The sequence below is a fragment of the Callospermophilus lateralis genome, chromosome 4, assembly GCF_048772815.1.
Source record: "Callospermophilus lateralis isolate mCalLat2 chromosome 4, mCalLat2.hap1, whole genome shotgun sequence".
In the NCBI taxonomy this organism is placed as follows: domain Eukaryota; kingdom Metazoa; phylum Chordata; class Mammalia; order Rodentia; family Sciuridae; genus Callospermophilus; species Callospermophilus lateralis.
Window position 1 is genome coordinate 59,266,882 of NC_135308.1, and position 25,723 is coordinate 59,292,604.

At 38.8% G+C, this 25,723-nt stretch overlaps 1 protein-coding gene across 1 annotated transcript in view; it reads right to left on the bottom strand.

Moving 5' to 3' along the window:
* Nucleotides 1–25,496, bottom strand: part of Nrg1 (neuregulin 1) — a 997,054-nt gene extending 971,558 nt beyond the window's left edge. Inside the window, exon 1 of the mRNA XM_076852513.1 lies at nucleotides 24,749–25,496. Coding sequence (XP_076708628.1) covers nucleotides 24,749–25,496 — 748 coding nt within the window. The remainder of the gene's footprint in view (nucleotides 1–24,748) is intronic.
* Between the last annotated feature and the right edge of the window lie 227 nt (nucleotides 25,497–25,723).

The following is a 25,723-nucleotide window of genomic DNA, read 5'->3' on the forward strand; positions in this document are numbered from 1 at the left end:
ATATCCCATCAAAAGGATATAAGGAGGAAAACACCAATCTGAATGAGCCAGTGAGGTGTGAACTCAATTCCATCCAGTCACCTCAGTATTTAATGAGTTATTTTCCCTGGGAAACAGACCAAATCCTGAAAACTAAATTACAAAATCTCCAGTAGTTCCCAAACCTCTACTTGTCTTTCTCCCCTAACCAGACAATTGAGACAATTTACCCAACAGCCCACCATCAAAGCAGCAGAATGAGAAGACAACTCCTTTGTGTGTGTTCTGCCAGAGAAGGGAAACACTAGTCTTTTCCTTTCTTTCTTTTCTTTTTTTTTCTTCAGAGTAAAAGTAGGGAAAGAGTACCATGTTAAAAGGACTAAGCCAGAACATTTGGGTTTGTTTTTGTTTTTCCCAGCCAGCTATTTTCCTGAGAAGCTCTAACCTGCAAAATTTAGACCTCCTCCCCGCTTTCCTCTAGTCAATGTCAGGTAGGAAGTATAGAAGTCTTGGAGCCCCTGTTCATAGAACTGTCCCAGGAAACACAAATCAGAGAGGGAACGCTTTGCCCCACCCTTATCCTGCACTTAATGCAAAGCTCAAATCCTGAAGAAAGCAATGCCTCCCACAAGCCCTCCTCCTCTCAACTACTGCTGCCTACATCCAAAAGCTTCACTATTGTCTTTACAACAGCCCAAAGTTAGCAGCTTGCTGCTCCTTGGGCCCTGGGTTTGTCCTAAAGTTTGCAATTAAAGCAGTAGTACTTAAAGCCCTTTCCAAGGGCTCTTGGTTCAATCAATGGTGTTTTATTTTCCAGGAGAAGAGGCTCTCCTTCTATAAAAACACAGTGGGAGGCACATTTAAAAACCATATTTCAATTGCAAACAATGTGGCTGCATTCCCAAATGGCAAAAAGACGATAAAAGAATTATCCAGGAGCCCCAGAGGTGGCAGTAGAGGTGTAACCAAAATTCCTTTCGGCAGTATTCATGCTCTGCTGCTGCTTCTTGCAGCAAAGGAAACTCATTTGAAAATGGAGCAAATTAGCAAAATTAAACAGACGGGAGCCCTGGGTCATATCACATCAGCTCATTAATGCATCCAGAATGAACGCACTATAACAAAACACAGCCATAAGAATTAAAAAGTTTAAAAGAAGAAAGCCTATGCTTTCTATATTGATCAACAAGAGAAAAACTAAATAAAGACTTATTATATTAATCATTGATTTTCAAATGCAGATCTATACTTTGGAAATAATCAAGTTTTTAAAACTACAAGCTAAATAACCCTTTCTGCCAAGTCTACATTAGCATTCCTTCCATAGTTTTTTTCTCTCTAAAAGATATCTAAAATATAAAGCCCATTCTACCTGGAATTCCCTCAGTGGTTCCTTTGGTCTCTGATTCCTTCCAAGTCAAGCTTTCCAGATTCACTACCTTCATCAGGTTTCCAGCCTGGGTACAAAACTTTTGTTTTCTTGTCTCACAGACCATGCCTTTGCACAGAAAGCCAGAAGGGCAAGTTGATGTTGAAAGGAGCCAGAAGACCGAGGTCTAAAATCCAGTCCTGAGTTTTACCATTAATGATGAAAAAGTTAATGATGATGACAACTGTATCCTAATCAGTCTACCCTAGTTTGAATGGCCTGATAGTAACTGTAGGCAATTGGGGCATAGCTGGAGAAGGCTGGTCACTGGGGGTGTGTGCTAGAAAGGTATATCTTTTCTGACCTTTTCTGACCCCTGCCCCTCCGGCCCTCCACTCTGCTTCTTGACCCCACCCTGAGCTGAGCAGCTTTCCTTTGCTGGGCCCTTCCGCGATGATGTCGGGCCTCATCCTGGGCCCAGAGCAGTGAAGTTGGTGATCTATGGACTGGGAGCTCTAAAACCATGAGCCCCATATAGACTTTTCATCCTCTAAGTTGTTCTTGTCAGTATTTTGGACATACACACACACAAAAAACAAACCTGGTCAAAAAAGTCTTCCCTGAAAATAAGTTTCTTATGACCCTTCCGAGAAGAAGAGAGCTTCACCCCTTCAGAATACTTAAATCATTTACCCATGACCTGCTCATTTGATATTTTGCCAAAAATAATTTTGGGGAGTAGTTATCTTCCTGGGATCAAATACTTCCACAAATAAATTATAAGCCCACTGATTACTGACCATTATTTCTATATCATTGTATCTACCACAGGACCAAGCAGGGTGTGTTACCTTAATTCATTCATACTCTAATTTAGTTTTTCCTTATTCTTTTTCTCTGCAATAGAAATTACTGACTGCAGTGCCTGATTTTTACAACCAATCTTCTTTCCCCTCCCACACCAGTCTATCTTCTTTTGGGGTCTCATCACTAGTGAGTCTAGTAAAACAGTAGGATTTTCTTCTTCTTCCTAGCACTACATAGAATTAAATATAAAATATACTAACTATCCCTTTAAGAAATTAAAGAGAATTTACGTACAGTGAAGACTGTTGCTAGAAGGACTCTGAGTTAACTGGTAGAACAATCCCTCACCTGGCCTTGAATAAGTTCCCAGGCAACTTCTCAGCAAACTTTCACCAACAACTATACCTTCTCCCTCACATTTTTAACCTTTCTTCCACTCTATAAATGGGTAGCTCCTGATTCTTTATATTGCGTTAATCCTCAACACTCATTTAAATCATTCTTTCTTCAAATAAACCCATCAAACTGTGGAGTGGAAAAATAAAACTGGTTAATTGATGCTTTCCTTTTGTGGGAATTCCCAGTTGTGTGAAGACTTGACATCTCCTACCTATAACCTAACTAGGAAAACAAGGCAAATATATGCCATCATCCACAGGTAAATGAATCATAGGTACCCAACACACAGGAAGGGCGATAACACTGGACTCTATTTACTGCTGGTGGTTTGGCGATACGGGTAAGGGTACTGATGCTGTATTTCTCCCTTATCTCCATTCCTCTCTAAGGTTCCCTACTGATGGAATCAAATAGAACAATCACCATCATTTCCATCAAAAGTTGAACAGGCTCTGAAAATCTGACAACTTCCAAATCTAGAATTTCTTTGGTACACAGTGCTTGGGCATAAAGTATAGCGATAAGTACTAAATGAGGTTTCCTACTTTTCCAATTCAATTTGCCCTGGGTTCCTGGAGCAAACAGCCCCTTCACCAAACCAAGCTGATGGCAGACAGGCAGTACATCCAGACCCCTCCCCGCAAGTGTACCATCCACACAGTGGCCCATGCACAGTATCCCATGCCTGGAAACCCAAGCCTTTCTATGATTGACCACAGGAAGGAAAGAAGGCCCAGCAAATGACAGCCTAGTTCAATCACATGACAAACTGTCCCATCTTGGGGGGAGCATATAGGAAGGGTAGGAGAAGAGGCACCCAAAGGATTCCCTTACTTATTCCTCCCACATTCCAACAAGTTCTTGATATGCTTTGTCTCTCTGACTTATAAGTGTTTCTAATATTTAAAATTTTCATTCCATCCCAGAAGTGATGATGAAATCTGAGGAGGATTTTTGTTCATATCATCCTGTACCATAAGACACATGTGAGGCTCCATCAGCACCTGTCACAAAGCTAGCAGGAAGGAGCCAAAGGAGACCCTAAAAGATGGAGACCTGACTTAACTGCAATTGCATCTGCATCATATGCACAGGTCCTGGAACACAAAGGCACTCAGACATTCGTATATCAAATGAGAGGTAGAAATGGACCAAAGCAGAATCCAGGAATGCAAGGCAGCCAGGCAAAACTCACAGGCACTGAAAATGCAAAGGCTTCAACATCTTTTTCCATCATTTTTAAACAATGCTAGAAACCACCCTGAGTTAAATCAACTATAACTTTCTCCTAACATTTTCCAGAGTCCTTTATTCATGGGGACAAATGCTATTTTTTTAAAGGATAGCTCATTTTCAGTTAGCTGCCTATTATTAATCTATATTTTTAATTTAAAATTTATGGGAAAGGATGCTTGAATGCTACTTAGAACTCTTGATCAGTCAGTTTTGTGAAAATCTGGAAACATCCCCTGTGCTCAGAGGTTATCTGTCCACTAGTTGAACAATTTAATTGTATGGATTAGTTTGTCTTGAAAGTACCCACCCATACCCTGTAATGGAAGTCCTTATGCTTTAGTAAGCAATGCTCTTATTGCTCCTTGTTTTCCCAGGTCCCGTTGTGTGATCAGGAAAAGGACTAAAACTCAGATTAAATCCTAAAATGATTCTTTTCCTTTTAATTTCAGAAGCTGCTTTAGGAAAAGATGGCCTTTAAAAGACTGGCTAAGTAGACAGACTGTAACATGTGAATTTGTACCATAAAAACAAGGTCCTTACTCAGCATTGTATCTGTAGCATTTTGCAGTGTTTGGCTCATAGTAAGTGCTCCACGCATATTTATTCAATAAATGACGATGGATATGGAGATTAAGAACAGTACATCAAAGACTTTTTCATTGACTTTTAATGTTTTGTTGTAGATGATTTGAAACTTTGGCCATCCATAGAACATTGCTTAGAAAAGGTCAGAACATATCATTTAATTAATAATTTTTATAAAGCCATATGCTATAAAACTATCAGTGAAAATCAATGATACAGTGAACATGCTGAGCATTGGGTTACTAGTTGAAGATCTATTTGCTTCATTCCTATATGTCTACGCAATGTTGCAGATCCATCATAAGTGAATGAATGACACAGGAATGAGAATAATTATCTGAGTTGAAAAAGAAGAACCCATATGTTTCTTCAAATATTGGCAAGTCTAGGCTATGCAGTTTGGCCTCACACTGTAAGAACTACCTTAATACACACATACTGTAAAAACGTGAATGTGTAAACCGATGTGATTCTGTGATCTGTATACGGGGTGAAAATGGGAGTTCATAACCCACATGAATCAAATGTATGAAATATGATATGTAAAGAGCTTTGTAATGTTTTGAACAACTAATAATAAAAAAAAGATAAAAAAATACACACATACTGAAATTAAATAACATTAAAGATTTGGTTCTGTTTGTTGGTACTCCTCTCCCAAAGTTCTTCTGGAGACTTATTCACTCAGGACCAGGACCAGATCCAGATCTGGGTAAGCTGAGGAATCTTAATTACCTTCATTAAGACAGATAAAAGTCAGTCAGACCTCTGGGAGTGGCCAGGAAATTCCTTTGATCTGCTAAGAAATGTCTGAGAACTAAATAGATTAGTATGGCATTGTAAAAGGATTTCTCAAACCAACAGCTCTGAGGGTTTATTCCTTTTAAAAATAAATATTAAATATCCTGTCCAGCAAACAAAGAAACATAAAAATGAAGAAAACAACCAAATTATATAAACTGTTTGGGGAAATACTAAATCATCATAATAATAGCATTACAGCAAGAACAAGAATTTTAATTATTTTCCAGCTTATAATCCAAAAGCAATAACATGTCAGATAAATTTATAATATACTTAGGGACTGCAATAGTTTTAATGGGTGGTCGCTATTAAATGCTAGTAATAAAAAATGCAAACACAATTATAAGAGACCAGAGACATGAATTTAAAAGAATAAATGCTGGCCAAATAATATCAGAAAATGACTATGTCACTATAGACTCCCAACATTATATAAGAAAAACCCTACCTCAAGATAAAGACAAAGCTATGCTTCTGATAACAGAATTCAAGTCAGGGTATTAATTCTATTTTCTCCTACTAAAACAGAAATTACATTTCTTCCAAGAATAACAGGTGATAGACATTTTTCATCCAAAAAGAAATCAGATATAAATTTTCCTTCATTCCTTCATGGGGGGAGGGTTCTTTGGTGAGGGCTAATTATTTCTAGTGGCAGCTGAGTTTATATTAGCACAGAAGTTCCCCCCCAAAAGGGGCAAATATCTAGAATTGATAAGACTTTTCTTGTTCTAATTGTTTCTCCAACTCACAACAAATATAGGCAACACATTCTGCAAATGAATTTAATACTCTGTAAACACAAAATGAAATGTAGTTCTTCTACCCCCAAAGTTTTGTCTCAAATTTGTCAGAGATATCCTGGGAGTGCCCCAGCAAATGTGCTGTTCCCTTTGTAGGACATAACGGCTTAATTCTGGTAGAGCATGACCATGTCCTTTTCCCCAACTATGTTATAAATTCCTCAAACTTCTCCAGATCTCACAGAACAATAATCAATCATAGCAAGCCAGGAGTACTAAGTAATCAATAAGAACTTGTTGAATTAGGGAGGGCAAAGAATAAATACTGTTACTTTTATTATTTACATTAAAATGGTCATCACATATGTTGCATTCCACTTTTTTTCCCCTAAGAATCAGGTACAGAGAGCCTGCATTCAATTCAAAAGGGTACTATGGGGTGGGGGAATACTGGGGATTGAACCCAGGGGTGCTCTATCACTGAGCTACATCCCTACTCCTATTTTATTTTTCATTTTGATACAGGATGTCGCTAAATTGCCCAGGCTGGCTTTAAGCTTGCTATCTTCCTTCCTCAGCCTCCTGAGAACCTGGGATTATAGATGGGCACCATTGTGCCTGGCTACATAAAGATACTTCCTAATGAGTATACCTTGGTTCTGTATGCCAACTTCACCATGCGCTTAGCTGTGTGCCTGAGGCAAATTCTACAACTGCTCTGGAACAGTTTCATTGGTAAAATGGATAACAATACCAAACTATATTATGATCAGGATTTAGTGATATAACCTATAAGAAAGGCCAGCACAGAACAAGCACACTAAACAAGCTCAAATCCTTATCATTAGTACAGAGAAGACAGAAAGCAGCAGTATATTCCTTTTTTTTTTTTTGTCTTAGTAGCTACAAAAGGTTTGCTTTTCATCTTGCTCCACTTCCCTAAGATATTCTAATAAATGCAACATTTCTGCTTTCTCAACCTAGTTCCACAGAGCACACACCAAGATGGGAAATCCTCCCAAAGCCCTGAGCTCAAAGTGTTTGAGCAACCATGCTGCGTTCCAGTTAGGCACGTAAAATGTGGAACATTGGGTCTTAGTTTTTTCTTTGCTTGTGTTTCCTTGTATGTGCTGGACGGTTCCCTTCGAGTCATTCTGGGATCCAGGCCATTTTGGTTCCTCTCTCCAAGGACACCTATCTTACTGTGTCGTTACTGGGGATCACTCATGGCTTGGCAAGGGGTTCAGAAAGGTCTCATCCGTCCTCTTTGTCAGAGCCAGTCCAGACTCCCTCACCTCCTTTCTTGCATTACATCTTCTGGAATGCCAGCTATTCTGAAGAGGGTTCTTTCTGGTTGTTCTAGTATTGCTCATTCTTGGTGCTATGTCCTGGAGTCCATTTGGAAAGGAGTGTGCTATCATTTCTCTTTTCTAGGAAAAGTCTTCTACTCTCCTTTTCTTGTTGTCTCTCTTCCTCCACTCTCAGTGTCATTCATCTGCTGCTGCAGCTGCCACTGTCACACATGGTATCCCTGTATGACTGAGCCTAGACAATGCTCCCCTCTGACCAAACATCTTCCCCACCACTGAGGGCATGTGCCTGCTGAAACAGCACTTCTTCAGTTTCACTGAGCATCAGAAACACCTAGAGAGCAGTGAGTCTGGAGGGGCCCTAGGAATTTGCAGCCTTGATGAGCACCAGGTTGGTGCTACTGCTCTGCAAACCACACCTGGAGCAGCACTCTTAAAGGACTCCTGACACACACATTAAGAGAATTCCCTGGTTGGTAGAGAATGGCAAGCACAACAGTCAAGTTGGTGAGGCTCAGCTCTCTGTTCCTGCCTCTGTTGCCATTTTCTTCTGTATCTCCAGCCCCGCTATTCCCTGCGGCTTAGAGTCAGCCTACAAAGGGAACAGCACCTCTGCTGGGGCACTCCCAGATGGTAGCTTCCTCTTGCCTCTCTGAATTAATATTAACAGGGCCCTTAAGAGGACAGAGGTGCTTTCCATACATTATCTCAGCTGGCATGCACTCATCTCTAAGGGAGACATATTATTCTCGTTTTACAAACAGAAAACTTAAACTAAAGTTTAGAAACATCAAGCTATGTTTCCAAGATCACAAATAACAGGCTGAGATCTAGAAGCCAAGGCCTGCCCCTTAAGCAGCATGGCGCTAAGCCCACTCCAGACCCCAGAATTTTTCCTACTGGGCCCCATCATGTCTCATTTCTTTATGTGTAATGTGTGCTATTGCCTCATTCAGATATTTAATGAACTTGTTAGTAGAGATCTTTGAGAGACAGAAAGTCATCTCTGGTCACAATAATAGCATGTTCACTGCTTACTGTGGAAGACATAGGTTTGTCCAAGTACATCTGACTTCAATACTCTTAAAACATATCCAGTCCTCCCACTTGGCTAGCTACATGTACACTCCTTAAATAGGAAAGCCTACCTTTGCCATTGGGTATACTTTAAGTGAGAGACAAGACAAATTGGCCCAGGTGATGGTGCGACTAGAATTCCATGAGACTGCATTGTTCTGAACCTCGACATGATTCTAACAGAGTACATCAAATGAGCTGAATACAAATAAAGGTTCTGCCTCCCAGCAGCTGCATGACCTTTAAAGTTTGGTAAACCTTTTTGAATCTTGAGTTAAAATTGGAATAAGATGAATAAAATGATATAGCCTGCAAGATAGTGTTAAGGAATAAATGAGGTAAAATATGTAAAAATGTACAGCCCATAATAGAAACTCAGTAAATTCTAATTCTCCATTTCTTACTTATGCCCTCTTTTTCAGAGAAGTTTCAACTTTATTAGTTGAAAAAGACAAAAATCCAAAGTTTCCCAAACCTAAACCACATTAAAATCACCAAGAGTGTTTCAAAAAGTCAGATTATCAGGACAAACCCTGGACCAAATGGGTTACTATTATCTCCAAGAGTCTATCAGCAATCTCCATATTTTGATATGCAAACCATTTGCAAACCACTGGTGTGTCCAAGATCAGAACACCCACTTCAATAACTCATCTATGGCTCTCCAGAGTTAACTAGGCTGAGAAGTTGAGGTCCAAGGATTCAAAAATTTTCTTCGTATGTTTTGGAGATGGCCTTTCTGTTTCTTTTCCTCATTTCCTTTTATTTGTGCAGTGTGAACTTAAGAAATAGAACTCCCAGTTTATTTACACTGTATCAAAATTAGGAAAACTCAATGTAAAAATAAACAAATCTCCCATGAAAATACTATTGTTGCTCAGAAAGTAAACAAATGAAAGCAGGAAATTCAAAATCATTCTTCCCATGGTGGTTCAAACTCCTTATGCAAATAATAGCTAGAATGCATCAATTCAACAGCTTACTAGGGCAATAAAAAGGCTCCATATAGACAGGCAGGAAAAATGCATTCAGTTACTGTCAGAATAATAACTTTGAATTTCTTGACTGCTGCTCATTAAAATGCTCAGTCATAGCTCCCGGTAAAGGTAGCTCCTGTGTCAACCTAAGATGTGATTCAAGAACCTTTTGATTCAAATATTCTTTTAAATTAGATTGATAGGTGTCACTTCACAAGTACTTATGTGACACTGCATTATATTCTCATAGGACCTGGGTATCAACTATAGAGACAGTAGTTAGTTCTCAAGTCACTGTGTCAAGAAAAATTTGAACAGTAATTTTTTCACTGAAGGGGCTTATGTGATGCATAAGAATTTTTTTTAGCTGAGGGAAAATACACAGATAAAAAGGTGACCTTCAGCAACACTTTAATAATAATAGTACATATAACGTAATCAATTATGATCATTTTTTAAAAGATCTTATCTTCATACAAATAAAGATCTCTCAAATATATTCTTCTTATACCATCCTCCTAAAAAAAAAATCTTTAAGTACTTAAAATACTTTCCTGTTCCTTATGTTCAAATACATAAAGATTGCTGAAATTCAATGTTAATAATCCAGAGGTTGGCCATAAGTACTTCAACCCATCCTATCTGGGCTCCACCCCAGCAATTGGCCAAAACTGCTTTGTAAGTCCTCCCTGCTGATAACTACAATGTGTAATTTTCAATATAAAGTGTCCAGCAGTTGTGAGCACTCAAAAAGTGCTGGGTTTAGCTTTCCTTTCCCCCCACCTTCCAGTCCGGACATTCTAGGGACTCAGACACAGTTCTTCCATCAGGAAACCACATCCCCAGGCCTCCTTCCTCTCCCTTCCCAGATTGACCCTTTCTGGCCACTCTGTCTGCTCTCTTGTCTCAACTTTAAAGTTGCTGTTCTACTCCCTTTTCTTCACTTCTCAACCCTCCTTTCTAAGCAATCTGATCTACTCCGTGGAAATAGAAATATCACATCCTTGTTCATAACTGCAACACTTGTGATCCAACCCTCACTTCACTGCCCATCTGCAGCTCTATGTACCTTCCAGGGCTTATTCAACATTTCATTTCACACGGAACTGAACCCTCCTCCTTCCCCAACTCATTAACTACCATGCACACGATTTGTTCATTCTAGAAACCAGGAAGGCATCTTCTCCACTTCCCTCTGAAAGCAGTTCCCCTTCAGAGCCAAAACTAAAAGATGCTTCTGAAACAATCTCAAATCCTTGGCTTCTTGTCCTAGGGCTCCATGCCCTACCTGGACCCCTACCTGCATCCCATGGACCCTAAGTCCCTCTCAGTCCACTGTCCACAAGGCAACCAGTGGTAAAGACTATAAAAAGAAAACTGCTTAAAAAAAATTAAAAAACAAATAAAAATAAAACTCCAGTAGTTTCCTCTATTTATTTTCAGCACAAAGTCCAGAATCCTAAAGTCTTGAATGGTCTGACTTTTCCTTGCCTCTTAGACCTTATTCTTGTCCTCTTCACTCCAATTATCCTCTCTATTCCTCACCTGCCTCAGGGCTGGAATTCCCTCCTTTCCATTTGTCATCCTTGACCTATCAGAAATGCCTCTTTCTCAAGAAGACCTTCTTGCATCTCTCAGACCAAGATAAATTCTTTTGTTTTATGTTGTGGAGATACCCTGGTACTTTACCCATAAAACACATAGTACAGTTGTAATTATATACAATGTTATTTTTTGCTTAGCTATTTTATCTTTCTACCTTATTAGTTCATATATACCTAATTAGATATAATCATATATACCTAATTATACCTGCTGTCATGTATACCTAATTAGAATAAATAAATTAAAAATGATAAAAAGAATGGGCCCTAATTTTTTCATCACTATCATCCCAGAAATCAATACAGAGCCTATCAACAATAGATACCAGATAAATATTTGCCAAATAATTAATTAAGTGAATTCCCTGCTTTATTAGTTACTGACATTTGTTTAGCAATATCATAATTCTCATAATTTATTTAGGCAACACCTTCTGAATGATCCCTGTAATTTCTCCTGCAGGGTGGGAACATAAGAAGGAATGGAACTGGGGGGGCATGCAAACTGACTGAAAAAGTGATAACGGGTATATTAATGATAAATTTTTAATCTCTTTTAATAAATATGTTCCTTATTGACCTGCAGGCACGACAAAGCCTTAAGCTATTCTTTAGTTCTCAAGAGCCTTACAAAGCCAAATAGCCCATGACAAAAACCAAACTGAAAAGCACAACCAAATATATCACTAGTCTTAAAATTATGGCATCTGCAGGGGAATGAATGGAGTTGGAGAATATCATGCTAAGCGAAGTAAGCCAATCACAAATAAGTAAAGGCCAAATGTTCTCTCTGATAAGTGGATGCTGATCCATAATGGGGGGAGCATGGAAAAAATGGAGGAACTTTGTGCAAAGCGGAGGAGTAGGAAAGATGGTAGAATGAGATGAACATCATTACCCTAAGTACATGTATGACTGCACATGTGGTGTGATGCTACATCATGTACAACCAGAGAAATGAAAAGTTGTGCTGCAATTGTATACAATGAATCAAAATGCATTCTGATGTCATATATACCTAATTAGAATAAATAAATTTAAAATGATAAAAATAATACATACTAACTAAAAAATAATAATTAGTCAAATTGTGGTAACAGTTCTGAATCCTCTATCTGAAAACAGTGAATACTTTTCTGTGCGAGCATGTCTAGATAAAAACTGGGTTTTTTTCTTAAAATTAAAAAAAGAACCAATAAAAATAGCAAAAAAAACCACTATTCTTTACAACACACACCTAATTCATAAGTATTTTATCTTCTCAATATTTAATAAAAATTATTTAAAGACCTTTATAATAATAACATGAAAGATATAAATGTGCAAAAGACTATTTTACACAGCTTCAAATCCATTCGTTATCTGTTCACCTGTTATGAATTGGTTTCCTGTCCTCCTGAGTAGCACAAAGGAAGCACAACCATATACCCAACTAATCATAAAATCACCAGCAATTCTTGCTAACAGGAGGTAGGTGGATGATATTGGCACCTTAATCATTTTCATGGACTTCTCAATAGTATTTTAAAGAGAAATATTACTGAGCACATAATGACAGTTATTTAGCAAGTTCCTGGAAATCAAACTACTGGAGAGTTAATAAAAGTGATTAAAAACAGTGGACAGATTACTCATCAATATGTTTAATATATTGGGCAGGTTTAACCTAACAATTTTGCTTTTACAGGCAGCTTTATCAGCCATTTTTAATTTATCCTACTAAGAAAAAAAAATGTGCATCATGAAACTCAATTAAATCAGCAGTGATAAAGCCTGAGAGTTTTTCTCCAGACCCTATATCAAAATGATTTGTTAAACAGGCAGCTCCAAAAGGCATCCAAACACTCAATGAAAAACACAGTGGATATGGCCATCTGACCCTCCTCATTTTCAATGATATCAAATGAAACCAGATATAGTGGGCATTATACCTTAAAGATTTATTGCAAAACTCACCCATAAACTGCTAGGTTGAACATAGGGAAGAGCATGTGTTTAATATGCTATTTATCTACAATAAACATAGGTGCTTTTATGATCTGTTCTGCACATTGGGCTCTCCCGTTGCAATGAGGCAGCAGAAAACACATTTGTCTACTTTTCAGAAACTTGGTATGCAATTGAAAATAAAATAACCATCACAAATTGGAACACTGCTTTTTCCAACCAATTTTGTCTATCTATGGCAAGGTTCAGTTATGCTCCAGGTGTCATTAGTACAGAACTTAGAGGAAAGCAAAGACTAGAACATCTAGTTCCATCCATTCACTGGGCAGAAATAAACTACTGTACCTGAATTGTTATATATTTGGGGTGCCATTTGCTACATCAGCTAGCCTACTTACCTAATAAATCTGTTATGACAAAGAAAGTGTTCTGAAGACATAGTTCTTGTCACAAGTCAGTATTTGTATTTAAAATAGTATTTACTGCTTCTGTTTTCTAAAAAAGAAAACTAGAAAATACAAATAAAGAAAATGAAGAAAATTTTAAACATCAATAATCCCAATACCCATAAGTAAATGCTGTTAATATTTTGCCATTTAGGATTCTAGGCTCTTTTATTGTCTTTTGTCAGACAGAAACTTGAGATAGAGATAGAGATAGATGCATAAATTACACAAATATTGTACAACGACAGTTGACAATATACTATGCCAATATACTATGAATACATTTTGAGTGATTATATTCCTTCTGTAGAATAATCCATGGATATACAGTTTTATTTCACTTTCACAACTGAAAGACATACTCAATCTGGATCACTGGGTAGTAAAGTGCAAAAGTAGATAGAGGCCTTACGTACCATTCAATATAACGTAAATTTTATCCTGATGGCAACTCAAAAGTTTTAAATAAGGGCATAGTATGATCTTTTCTATTTTAGAAAGATCCCTCTAGCAACAGTAGCGACACCATACCAAGAGGCAGAGGATGCATGGACAAAGATAAGAAGCTATTGCTGTTACAGTAAGAATGGGAGCTATCACAGAAACACTGGAGTTAGAGTAAAAGAGGAACCTGAGGTTTGTTAAAGAGTTAGAACCGATGGGATTCAGACATCAAACTGATAATAAGGCTGAAGGTGGTTTCTGGTTTGAGATAACTAAGAAAACATTAATGCTATCCAATGATGAGAGGTTAAGTGAATTTATATCAGCACCTAAAATCTATCTATCATGAAATGAATGTTGACCAAAGAAGCCACTGAAAATAACAGTGGTGATTTTAACATTAATGACAGTAATTTTGTTATTAGTACACAATTGTGCAGAGAGACTGGCACATACTGTTTAATGTATGTAATATAAAATGTGACAGTAATTTTGTTATTAGTACACAATTGTGCAGAGAGACTGGCACATACTGTTTAATGTATGTAATATAAAATGTGTGGGTGACATCTGGGTTATGTGGCTATATGGATCTAGAGCCAAAAAGAAAGGTCTGCACTTGAGGAATAGATTGTGAAGCCACTATATATAAACAACATTGACTCTGGGTCCACAGGGGCATAAGGGAGGTTGCACTGAAGGAAAAAAAACTGGACCCAGCCTGACTGAGTCCTGTCTGGCCGACCCTCATGCTTAGGAGCTGCCAATGTGCTTCATGCAGAAATTCAAAAAGTCAGATCATATTATTCCTCACTTGATAACTTGTTTCATTGTTGCCCCATTTACCCATAAAAAGAACTAAGTGTATCCTCTTCTGGCCCAAACCACAATAATCATAAGCTAAGAAAGAAGGTGTCTTAATCTCTGTATCATGGCAGAAAGCCCCTCCATGATATCATCACACCCTCCGCAGATCAAATGCTTCCTACTCTCTGGGCCAGCCTCATCCATTTCTGTAACAGTGCTAGTTATTAAAACCTAAAACTGTCACATTTATGTTGTTAAAACAAATTCCTAGTCAAACAGTTTGAATCTTTTTTCATTTTGTTACAACAAATGACTGAACTTCCTTGTTCTAAAAGTTTACAGCTGGGGGCTCATCTATTAATCATACCTTCTCGTTTCAAAGAAAGACTTGCAGAGACTATGGTTTTTGCTTTTTGAAAAGATGATGCTGGTGAATATAAAGAACTGCTAGTTTTTTGTAGACAGTTTAATAAAATGACAATGGAGGTATAAGGATTTGGAGAAAGGAGGCATGTTCCCTTGAAGGTTTCCTCTCTTTCCATTCTCTTTTTCCTCTCTAATTGTCCAAAAGTTCAACAGTTGTTTTCCAAAAATCTTTCTTCTTAGAACAACACTGAAACTGGGGAGGAGGGTGGAATTCCAGGAACAGGAGCAGAAGTCTATGTTTGGGTCATTTCTGAGATAAGAACTAGGAACTGTTTGAATGGACCTTGAAAAGCATCTTGGTTCTCCCTTCTCATTTTGCATGTTAGAAAACTGGTAAATAATAAAGATAGGTGCCCAAAATTTTACAGGTACTAACTCGCAAAGCTGAAGTGAAAAGGATTGTCCTGACTCTTTTTTATAAGAGTAAGATAAGATACTTTTTTATAAGATAAGACACTTTTTATTATTTGTTAAAAAAAAAAAAAGCAGAAGACATTGCAAACATCTGCCCACAAGAATAGTGCAGAACCCCAGGGAAGGCAAGAGAGATGTTATGGTTTGGATGTGGTATCCCCCAAAAGCTCATGTGTGAGACAATGCAAGAAGGTTTAGAGGAGAAACGAATGGGTTATGAGTGTCTTAACCCAATCAGTGAATTAACACCCTAATGGGGGATAGCTGAGTGCTAACTGAAGGCTGGCAGGATGTGGCTGGAGGAGGTGGGTCATTGGGGGTGTGCCTTTGCCTCTCTCTCTCTCTCTCTCTCTCTCTCTCTGCTTCCTGATCATCATTTGAGCCGCTTCCCTCCACCACACTCTTCTGCCATGATGTTCTGCCTGACCTAGAGCATCAAGGAATGGAGTCAGCTGCCTATGGACCTCTGAAACTCTGGGTCCCCAGATAAACTTTTCCTCCTTTAAAATTGTTCTTGTCAGGTCTTTTAGTCACAGCTGACTAAATAAAACAGACTCAACAGAGAAAAGCTTAAAAACACAAATTATAAAAAGCACAAGATAATATAAGGAAATTTTGTAATATCATCACCTAAAGTACAAGTAAAAAGGTGCTCTGTGCTCAAAGGCTGAAGTGAGATGTCTGTCAGAAGTCATCATGAGGACCATCATGACAACAGGACTTGAGCTGACCCTTGAAGGGGGAGTAGAATTTTCTCAGGTAGAAATGAGGGAAGAAAGAGACCCAGGAGAGGAATTGGCCTGCATAAAAGAAGTAAAATAAGGAAAACACATGGCCTGTTCATGGAGCAGTTAGACTGGATTAAAGTGTTCAAATAGTAAGATGAGAAAGATAAGGCTCAGTTTGGAATGAGGAAGACATAGATTGTCAGGATGGATAGTTAACTATAGTACATCCAGGGAGAGTGTGAGCAGGAAAAGAGGCTTAACATAGTAGCATTTTAGAATGACTCAGATTCCAGTACAGTACTTAATGGAGGGGACTGGAGCAGTGGACAGGAATACAGACAAGGAAATTAGGAAGGAAAATTAATAAATGAGCAAAATCAATTAAAAGATTCTGATAGTATTCAAATATGACAAATCACCTCTCTGGACTAACGTTAGCAAGTATAAATATACCATTTTTTTGAGACTCATTGAGTTTCCCAGGTTTTCAAGGCCAAGTTTACTCTTTAAACCTTTCATCATTTTTATTAGGCTAATATCTGTTGAAATTGTGTTATTTGGTGGATTCAGATTTAGGTTCCTAAATGTCATGTAAATTAAGAGTTGAATAGAGAACAACTTTGTTTTCTGAAAACTTTTGTTTCTTATTAATGACAGTGTAATCAGCCATAGTAACTTTGTATAGAAAAAAATAAAACTGTTCACTATCACTTCATAGCCATTAGAATAGTTATTATCAAAATGAAAAAGATAACATGGTGAAGATGTGGAGAAAGTAGAGCCTTGTACCCTGTTAGTAGAAATATAAAATATGCAGCTCCTGTGAAAAACTTCACGTTAGTGCCTCAAAAATATTAAACATAGAATTAGCATGTGACCTATAAATTCAACTTCTGGGTATATAGCTTAAAGAAATGATAGCAAGAACTCAAGTAGATATTTATACATCCATGTTCATAGCAGCAATATTCACAATAGTAAAAAAATAGAGGTAACACAAGCATACACTGATGGATAAATGGATTAACAAAAGGTGGTTTACACTTATGAAGGAATATTATTTGGCCTTAAAAAGCAAAATACTGACACATGGTACAACAGGGATGACCCCTGAAGTTATTATGCTCAGTGAAATAAGCCAATCACAAAAGGACAAATATTGTACAAGTTCACTGAAATGAGGTACCTAAAGTAGTCATATTCACAAAGAAAAGTAGAGAGCGGCAGCTACCATAGGAGAGGAAGAGGGGGAAAACAGAAAGTTAGCATTTAATAGGTATTGAAGTTCAATTTTGTATTAAAAAGAGTTAAAACAGGGCTGGGGTTGTGGCTCAGCAGTAGAGCGCCCACCTAGCATGTGTGAGGCACTGGGTTCGATCCTCAGTACCACATAAAAATAAATAAATAAAATAAAGGTATTGTGTCCAACTACAACTAAAAAAAATTTTTTTAAGAAAGAGTTAAAATAGTAAATTTTATAGTAAATATAGTAAAATATAAAATAGTAAAAATTTCAAAATTTTTAAAAATGCTCACCAGAATAATTTAATATTCTAAAATGTTAGAATTTTTAAATAAAATTCCCATTCCAATGAAAGAAAAGTTGCTAGAGAAGGTGAGAACAAGATGTGACCCATCCCTGCAGATGGGAAGGAAGACAGTGGAGGAAAGGAGCATTCTAGAGATTTCCAGACTTTCAAAGAAAAAGAGCCTACATGATCTCCACAGGAGGACCCTGGTGTGCTAATGACAGGACAATAAGCACACCCACTCTGAGCCAAACCCCTCCATCCTGGAAGTTGAAAAGGGGTTCTAACTGCCAGAATCACCTCCCAAGGGCAAAGTCTAAGACAAATTCTGAGTGATGCAGACACAGCCATCCATTTTCTCCTCATTGAGGGCCACCAAATTCTGTACAAAGGTGCAGCCAGGAGGGGAGGCCCCCTGCAATGGGAGAAAATGCCACCACAGCATCTGCTGCTTTAGGAGTAAGCCCTCTCTCCTACAGTGCCTCCAGGGCCAACTGAAGGAAAAGGATCTCATTATTCATCACAGCCCAAATGCCATGTGTTGTCCCACCTGCCGTGTAACCAAGAACTGACGTGATATTAAAAACAAGATAAGTAAGCAAAAAGCAACTCAGCCAAAATCTTTTGTTTTTTTTTTATTACTTCTCTGGGATATAAGCAGTGCTTTTCCATCTTCAGTTACAAGAACTGAATTTCCATATAAAGTATAACTTATTGTACTGAGATGTTTAAACACCTGTGAGGAGAGATCAAGGGAGAGCAAACACTTCTGCATACTGAAGTCAAGTACTCATAATAAGCTGGGATGATTTGGGAATGGGTCGGCTCAAAACAGGGGTAGGGATTCACAGACTATTCAAAATCTCTTATGTACTTTCAAGTATTTACAACCCTGAAAATTTTCCCCCACTTGGCTACAAACTACATGGAATAAATGTCCAAACATAATTGAGGAAAAAGAAGTTTGGGGAAATTCAGTAACCTTTCTTTGATGGCCAAAGATCAATCCAAAGGTGAGGCTCTGGGTAGTAATTGGAGGCAGTAGTGTCTTGGTAGGTTACTATTCTATATGCTACTTCCTACAAACACACATCTCATCAAGTTAGTGACCTAAATAGAAAGAATCCGGGATTTTCTTTTTCCTTTCCAAAGTTTGCCTAGATCAGTTATTGCCAACTATAAAAAAAACTGAGGTAATTCAGTCATTTATCATTTAATTAATTATTACTGAGCATTTAATCCACACCTTAAAAAAGCAAGCTGTAACTTTCATAAAGGCAAAAAAAAAAAAAAGATTCAAACTCAATGAGTAGTAATTAAAATCACTTGGTTTTAGTTGAGCCTTCAATTTGTTATCTTCCTTTGCCTTAATGGCAATTTCCATATTAGAGACAAACTTTTAGGACAACAGCATACTGCTGAGGGCTTTCCAGATTTAGCAAAGCAGTTAGGGTTCTGCCTCTCTTAGCATTGCCATGCCCTGGATGCACCTACTACCAAGACTCCAGTGCCCTTATCAGGCATGTTCCCTTGGGCTAGGCTCTGTTCAGCTCACATATTGTGGTACCACAGAGCAAAAGGAAGAAGAAACAATTCTCTCCTCTAGGTTCTCTCAACCTATCATTACCTCCTAAATCTGGCCACCTCTAAAATCATGCACCACTCTGTGCTGTTTTCTTACAGTTCCCAACATTTCAGGGCAGACATCCAAAGACAGAGTCTTGGGCTCTGGGGGAAAAGCCTCTGAACTAGAGATGCAATGCAGGTTACCATCTGTGTCCTCATGGGATGAACGAGGATTCTACCAGGAACACAAAGACTTTGCATTCACAGTCCCGTGATTTCAGACTGCTGTTTTCCAACATACTTGGATCCAGGCAGCCAAATTCCAAGATGTCAAAAGAAGGTGAGTCAATGTGATGATGAACAGCAATCCTATACTCACAGACTGAGATCCACTCATGGCCCCATCATTTACCTAAGGCTTTCCTTTCAGCATCTTCATAAGGGAAATAGAGATGAAGGGAAAACACATATGAAGACTGCGTTAGGAAGTGCTTGTTCACTCTCCCATGTACCATTTAAGCTGTGGATGAAATTTCTTCTTCTTTTTATTTTGTTTTAGTTATTAAGAAAAGAAAGTCATAAATTTTACTAAGCCCTAATGGAGTGGATCAAGGTTAAGAATCAGTTTCTAGGAAACTATTTTCCATAGGGAAAAACACCTTTAGCCTTCTTTAAAAAAATAAAAAATAAGGTAAATTATCACTTAACAACTCTCTCTCTAAAATGGTTAGATGGCTCCTATTATTAGAGGAAACAGGTGCCTGACAGTTGGATCTATGCCAAAAACAAACTAACTAGTCAACCCATTTTTAGTTCTCAGCTTCACTAAAATTTCTTTTATTTACTTCAACCTTTATGGATTATTAGAAGATAGAAATCAAGGAAAGAAGCTTTTAGAAATAGGTTTGCCTCTAGTGCAAAACAGTACTAAACAACGTGGGCAATATGAAACACATCCTGTCAACTAGAGCAATCACTCAACTCAGTAAGACTTATCTGTATCTTATAAATTCTCAATAATTGAACTTCACATTTATACAAGACATATTACTAAGCAGCTGTTCAAATACTATAAGGTGACTGATATTTATGGGACAATGGGGACAAATTAGCTAAGTTACACATTCTTTCATGTTACTTTAATTTTATCTTAAATTTTATAACAACATAAGAGCACAGAGTAACATACATGCAAAAATTTAGAACATTCATAAATGGGTTGAAAACTGTCCACAAGAACTATTTCTGTTACTTAGAAATAAGAACATTAAAAATTAGTTTTCATTTTGTTATGAAAACTTTGACTAAGGTATGTTACACATTTATGGGGGGGTAACAAATTGCTTGACTCACTAATAACACTAATTATATCCTTATTGTCTTCATCATTATCATTTTTATATAAGATTAATAGGATATCCATTTAATAAGTGCTATCTAGAGACTTTTTTCTTTTATCATTTAAGTCCATTAAAAACAAACCATAAAAACCCAACTATTGCTAAATACAAAGGGCAGATGAGCATTTGAAGATCTCTGAACATCTGGCCAGTTTATAAATTGTCACTGAAATGTAAAAATAAGTTTTAAAATGTTATGTTTATAATTAAGGAAAAAATAACAGGAAGAAAATGGGTATGGAAGCAAAAGAGATTTCCTGAACAATGAATAGATTATATTTGACAAGGGCAGTAACCCGCCCAATCACGTCTTTTGCTCTCATTTGCTATAAATACACAGGCCAAGGGAAACACAGCTCATTGTTTTGATCCTCAGGGTTATTTAAGCTTCCCAGTCATTGCTAATGCATTAAGACATATGGTAAAACTTTCCCTAGATTCAGAGGATTTATAGATCCCTCCCAATTGATGAGGACTATCCCCTCCTGTTAGTAAAATATTCTAACACAAATATTCAAATTCTCTTTTTAAAATATTTTTAATCTGCAGATTTGTTTTCCGAGATGACCTATCTTGGTTTCACTATTTAATATAAATATAAATAAATACATATACAGTTTCTCTCCTTGATAGAAGGGAGTTAAATTTGGTATAGATTTTTGACAGCAAGATTTATAAGGTTTAAAGAGAGCAGTCACAAATGCTAGGGAAATTACATTTACATGTGTATTCATGAAATACAAGCATTCAAGCCATATCTATTCCTATTGCTATTTCCTTAATATAGCTTTTATTAAGAATAATTTTCTTCAATGCTGGCTGGAAAAATCCCTGCAGCATTTTTTTCATTTTCATAACACCATAAGGTCAGCACACATTATTAAATGGTGATTGAGAATATTGGAAAGAGCTGGGGCCATTTATCATAAATATTTGACAAACATGTTTATATTATCAATATACATATAGATCTTAATTGCAATGTTATATGATATATAGAATATTTAGATTGGCTTGTTAAGAACATAATTGATATGGAAATCTGGCATAGCCCAATTGTAGATGTTATTCAGCATCCATATTGTTATTCCATTTTGGAAATCAATTTCTGCCTCATATAACCACAATGCTTTGAAAACTAAAAGTGTAGCACATCAAACAATGATTTACCTGAATATCAGAAATTTAATTAAAGAGCAAGTTATTTTACATTCTGATGAACATAAGACCCAAGAATGTTTCTTAGGTCATTAGTGAATGAACAAGTGAATGAACAAGAAAAAAAAAAAAGTAGACTGGGAAGAATTTAACCAACTGCTAAAGAAAGTGTAATTTATACAAACTTCAACTATAAAGCAAACAAGCTATGAAATTCTATGTTGTCTTCTAAAACACACTAACAGTTTCTGTTTCAAAAGGTCCTTTTTTCAAAGAGCTTTTTTAAATACAGACACTACTCAGGAGTTTCTATTTGATGGAGGGAAATTTTTTCAGGGAAGCTGAAAGACTAATCTGTTGCATGTGTAGTTTCTACACTAGTAAGCAACTTGTAGGAAATGACACTGCAGCTGAGAGCATGAGATCTGGAAACTGTTCCCCTGGGTATGATATCACAAAATGACTTTGCTATATTCCTCTCCAGCCTAGCATCATGGCTCAAACCTGCACACAACCGTCACACCCCCAGGGCAGCTTCATGTCATTAGATAAGGGCCTCTGCTCCATCATTCTTCCTGAAATCTTCTAACTGGAAGCACACAGAAGCAGCTCAACCAGGACAAATCAGCCCCTATTGTCTTTATATATATATTCCACTTATCTGTGTTCCTTTGCATGGTAGGATCTGAAAGACATTGTTAACTGAGACTATAAAACTGAGACTGGATGAATGCACAAGTTTTCAAATATACACACTCACACACTTTTACACCCAATTATCCAAGTAAGGATTTTCTGAGTTTTCATTATTAAAAAAATAGCTTATACTATTTACTTTTCCCCTCCATTATCGAAGTGATTACTATGTAGGCAATAATGCAAGAGAAACTTTCAGCACTCAGTCCTTAGCTAAACCATTAGTTGAGGTCTAATGTACTAACTACCCTACCTTAAATTATATAACACTAAAATAACCAAACACACACAACAATTATACAAACACAGAGCAGTAATTTCGTGATTTTGTAATCTACTCAATTAGATGCAGGGAGGTTTCCAACTCACTAAAAATCCCAATTTTTAAAACATGCCACAATTTACAAATATGTGTTTCCTTTGGCAAACAAAAGGACAAAACTAACGACCTTCAGTGAAGATTTTTTTCCCCTTAGAAGCACAAAACAGAATATTATTCCTCTCCAGACAACATGGATTTTCCATGTCCAAACATTCTCTGAGTGCTTATAAGAACTTTACCTCCAAAGTCTGACATTTGTTTCTAGTTAAAAGACATAACCAACACCATTGCTAATCTAGTAATACACCCCCAATCCTAAGCATCACTGCTAGCTACAATCCCCTTTATATTAACTTCCCACCATGTAGAGTCAATGATTTCAAACTCATGTGGTTAGGGCTAAAGTCAAAATCCTTCCTGAATTACATATAATAAAATATGTGAAAACTGGACCATAGTATGGCTTAAAGGTTTTGTGCAGATTCCACAACAGAATAACATAAGCTGCAGTACAATGGTTTTGAGCTTTTGTGTTCCCTAATAAGTCAGCTCCCAGCAGAGCACTTCCCATGTTTTACAGTGACATCTATCAGCCAGTCATGGGGAATCCCAACGTCACTCAGTTTTCCTCAGCACCACTCTGAACAGCTTCTGTCCACAGAGTGGTGCAATCTTAACAGGTCCCTGGCACACAAAGTCCATTGTTAACATAAGGGAATGGTGGGTGAACACTGCTCTTTCTTGTCACTAAAACAAAATCATTAATTAACTGCAGGACACAAGAATCAACCAGAAATTTAAATAATTGGGCTTCACTAGCTACAAATTAAAAAGAAATGATATACTTTGCATCACAGGCATACTGAATATAGCATGATGCTGAGTTTTGTGAAAATTCAATTAATCCAACCATCTATTAGACTGATATATAAAGACCAAGGAAAAAAGCTATTATGCATGTTAGAATTTGCAATGTGTAATCATGTTAATTTATGGTTTGAGAAGAAACCCTGCTATGCGTTAGTGATTATATGGTAATCAGGAAATAATACAGATATTTAGATCCTAGAAATTATCTTATGAATGGCATAAACGCAGGCTATCTCAGAAATGTAATTAGATTACCAGCTAATTTGTCAAACCTGATAATATGACGCAGACCTGGGAAGAATACTTTTCAATGGGAAAATGGGAAAAGGTCTGGGAAATCCGTCTCTAAACTTCTTTTCTGAAATTCTTCTTCAGGGCCTACATGTGAAGCTCCATAATTATGTTCATCTGTTCTGATTCACTGAAGTGCCAAAATATACTCCAAACCAAAATATTGAGAAAACAAAAATTCTTGAGATGATTTCACCAAAAAATACTTTATAACTCTTGCATACACATATACACAAGATACAGATTAAACCTAATCTGTTGGACTTTAGTTCACCAAAAACTCTGCCACCTGCCTAAAGAAATCTCTGAGTGGTGTCCTTTCCTTGCCTGGATTCCCAAGGGACACAAACAATCCCTGCCCATCTCATCTCCACACTCAGGATTCAAAAGTGAAGAGAAGGCGTTAAAATCCTGTCCACCTCACTCATTCTCCTTCAGAGGAAAAGCCCCACTCAGGGGCCCATAATAAGCAGCTCCTAACCAAAACCAAATTCAGTATTCCACGGGCAAGAAAACAGCAGGCACATTTCGATTCTACTTAGTTGAACCAAACCCCAAAGGTTTAAAAAGTTTCAGGCAGCCCCAACCAAGGACCAAACTTGGGCTTTCACCAGTGGCAAAGCCTAGGAAACGGGAACGTGGAAAAGGCTCTGCCAGTGGAACCCGGGAACTCTCCCTTCCTGAGGACCTCTTGAGTCCGCCACCCAGACCCCAGCAACTCCTGAGACCTCCTCTGCTCCGCAGCCGTCGAACCCTGGTGCCCACCGCGCCCTCCAAGCCCCGCGAAGCACGCCCCCAGGGGCGAGGAACTTACCGCACCGCTTGCACAGCACGCGGCCGACCTCCTTCTTGAGGTTCCGGCCGGTCTCCAGAGGGGGGAACGATGCTCGGAAGGCGGCTGGCGCGCGGCTGCTGCTGTTGGCATCGGGCTCCATGAAGAAGATGTACCTGCTGTCCTCCTTGAGCCTCCCGCAGGAGGGGAAAGCCGGGTGACCCCAGTTCCCCAGGCGCACGGTGAGCAGCGAATCCTTCTTCAAGCCCCCGGTTTTCACCGCCCACACCTGGTGCACTTTCACCAGATAGGGTGCCTCCTCCTCCCCGGGGTCGCCAGCGCTGGGCGCTGTGGCTGTGGGCCAGGAGGGCACGGTCCCGTTGGCGGTGGGCAGCGCGTCCTCGGCGGGCGGCCCCAGCGCCCCTGGGCCGGCGGCTGGCGGCTCGCGCTTGCCACCCCACGCCCCTGCCTCGCCCGCCGCCGCCGCCTTCCTGTCGAGTGCCCCCTGCTGCCGCCGCGGCGGGTGCACCTTTCCCTCGATCACCACCGCGGCGCGCTGAGCCAGCTCCTGCACCGAGCCCACGCTGGGCGGGGACGAGTAGCACACCGAGGCCCCCGCGGGAGCCGCCTCGTCGCCGGCCGCCGCCCCCGGCGCCAGGGCCGCGGTCCCCAGTAGCAGCGGCAGCAGCAACGGCAGTAGCAGCGGCGGCGGCAAGCGGGCGGCCGAGTCGGGACGCGGGGCCGGAGGGCCAGCACTCCTGGAGCGGCGCGGGGCGCGTCGCCATCTCATGGTTTGAGGTGCGTGCGGGCTCTTGGCTGTCGGTGCGGACTCTGCCTGGCTCTGTCGCGCTGCCTCCCTTTTCCTGGCAACCCCCCCGCGCCCCGCACCACTCCTCCTTCCCCCCTTTACCCTCCTCCTTTTATTTATTTATTGGGGGGGTGGGGTAGGAGAGTTGTTTATGGAAGGAGGAGGGGGGAAGAGATGGGTGGAACCACAAAAAAGACGAAGAGATATAA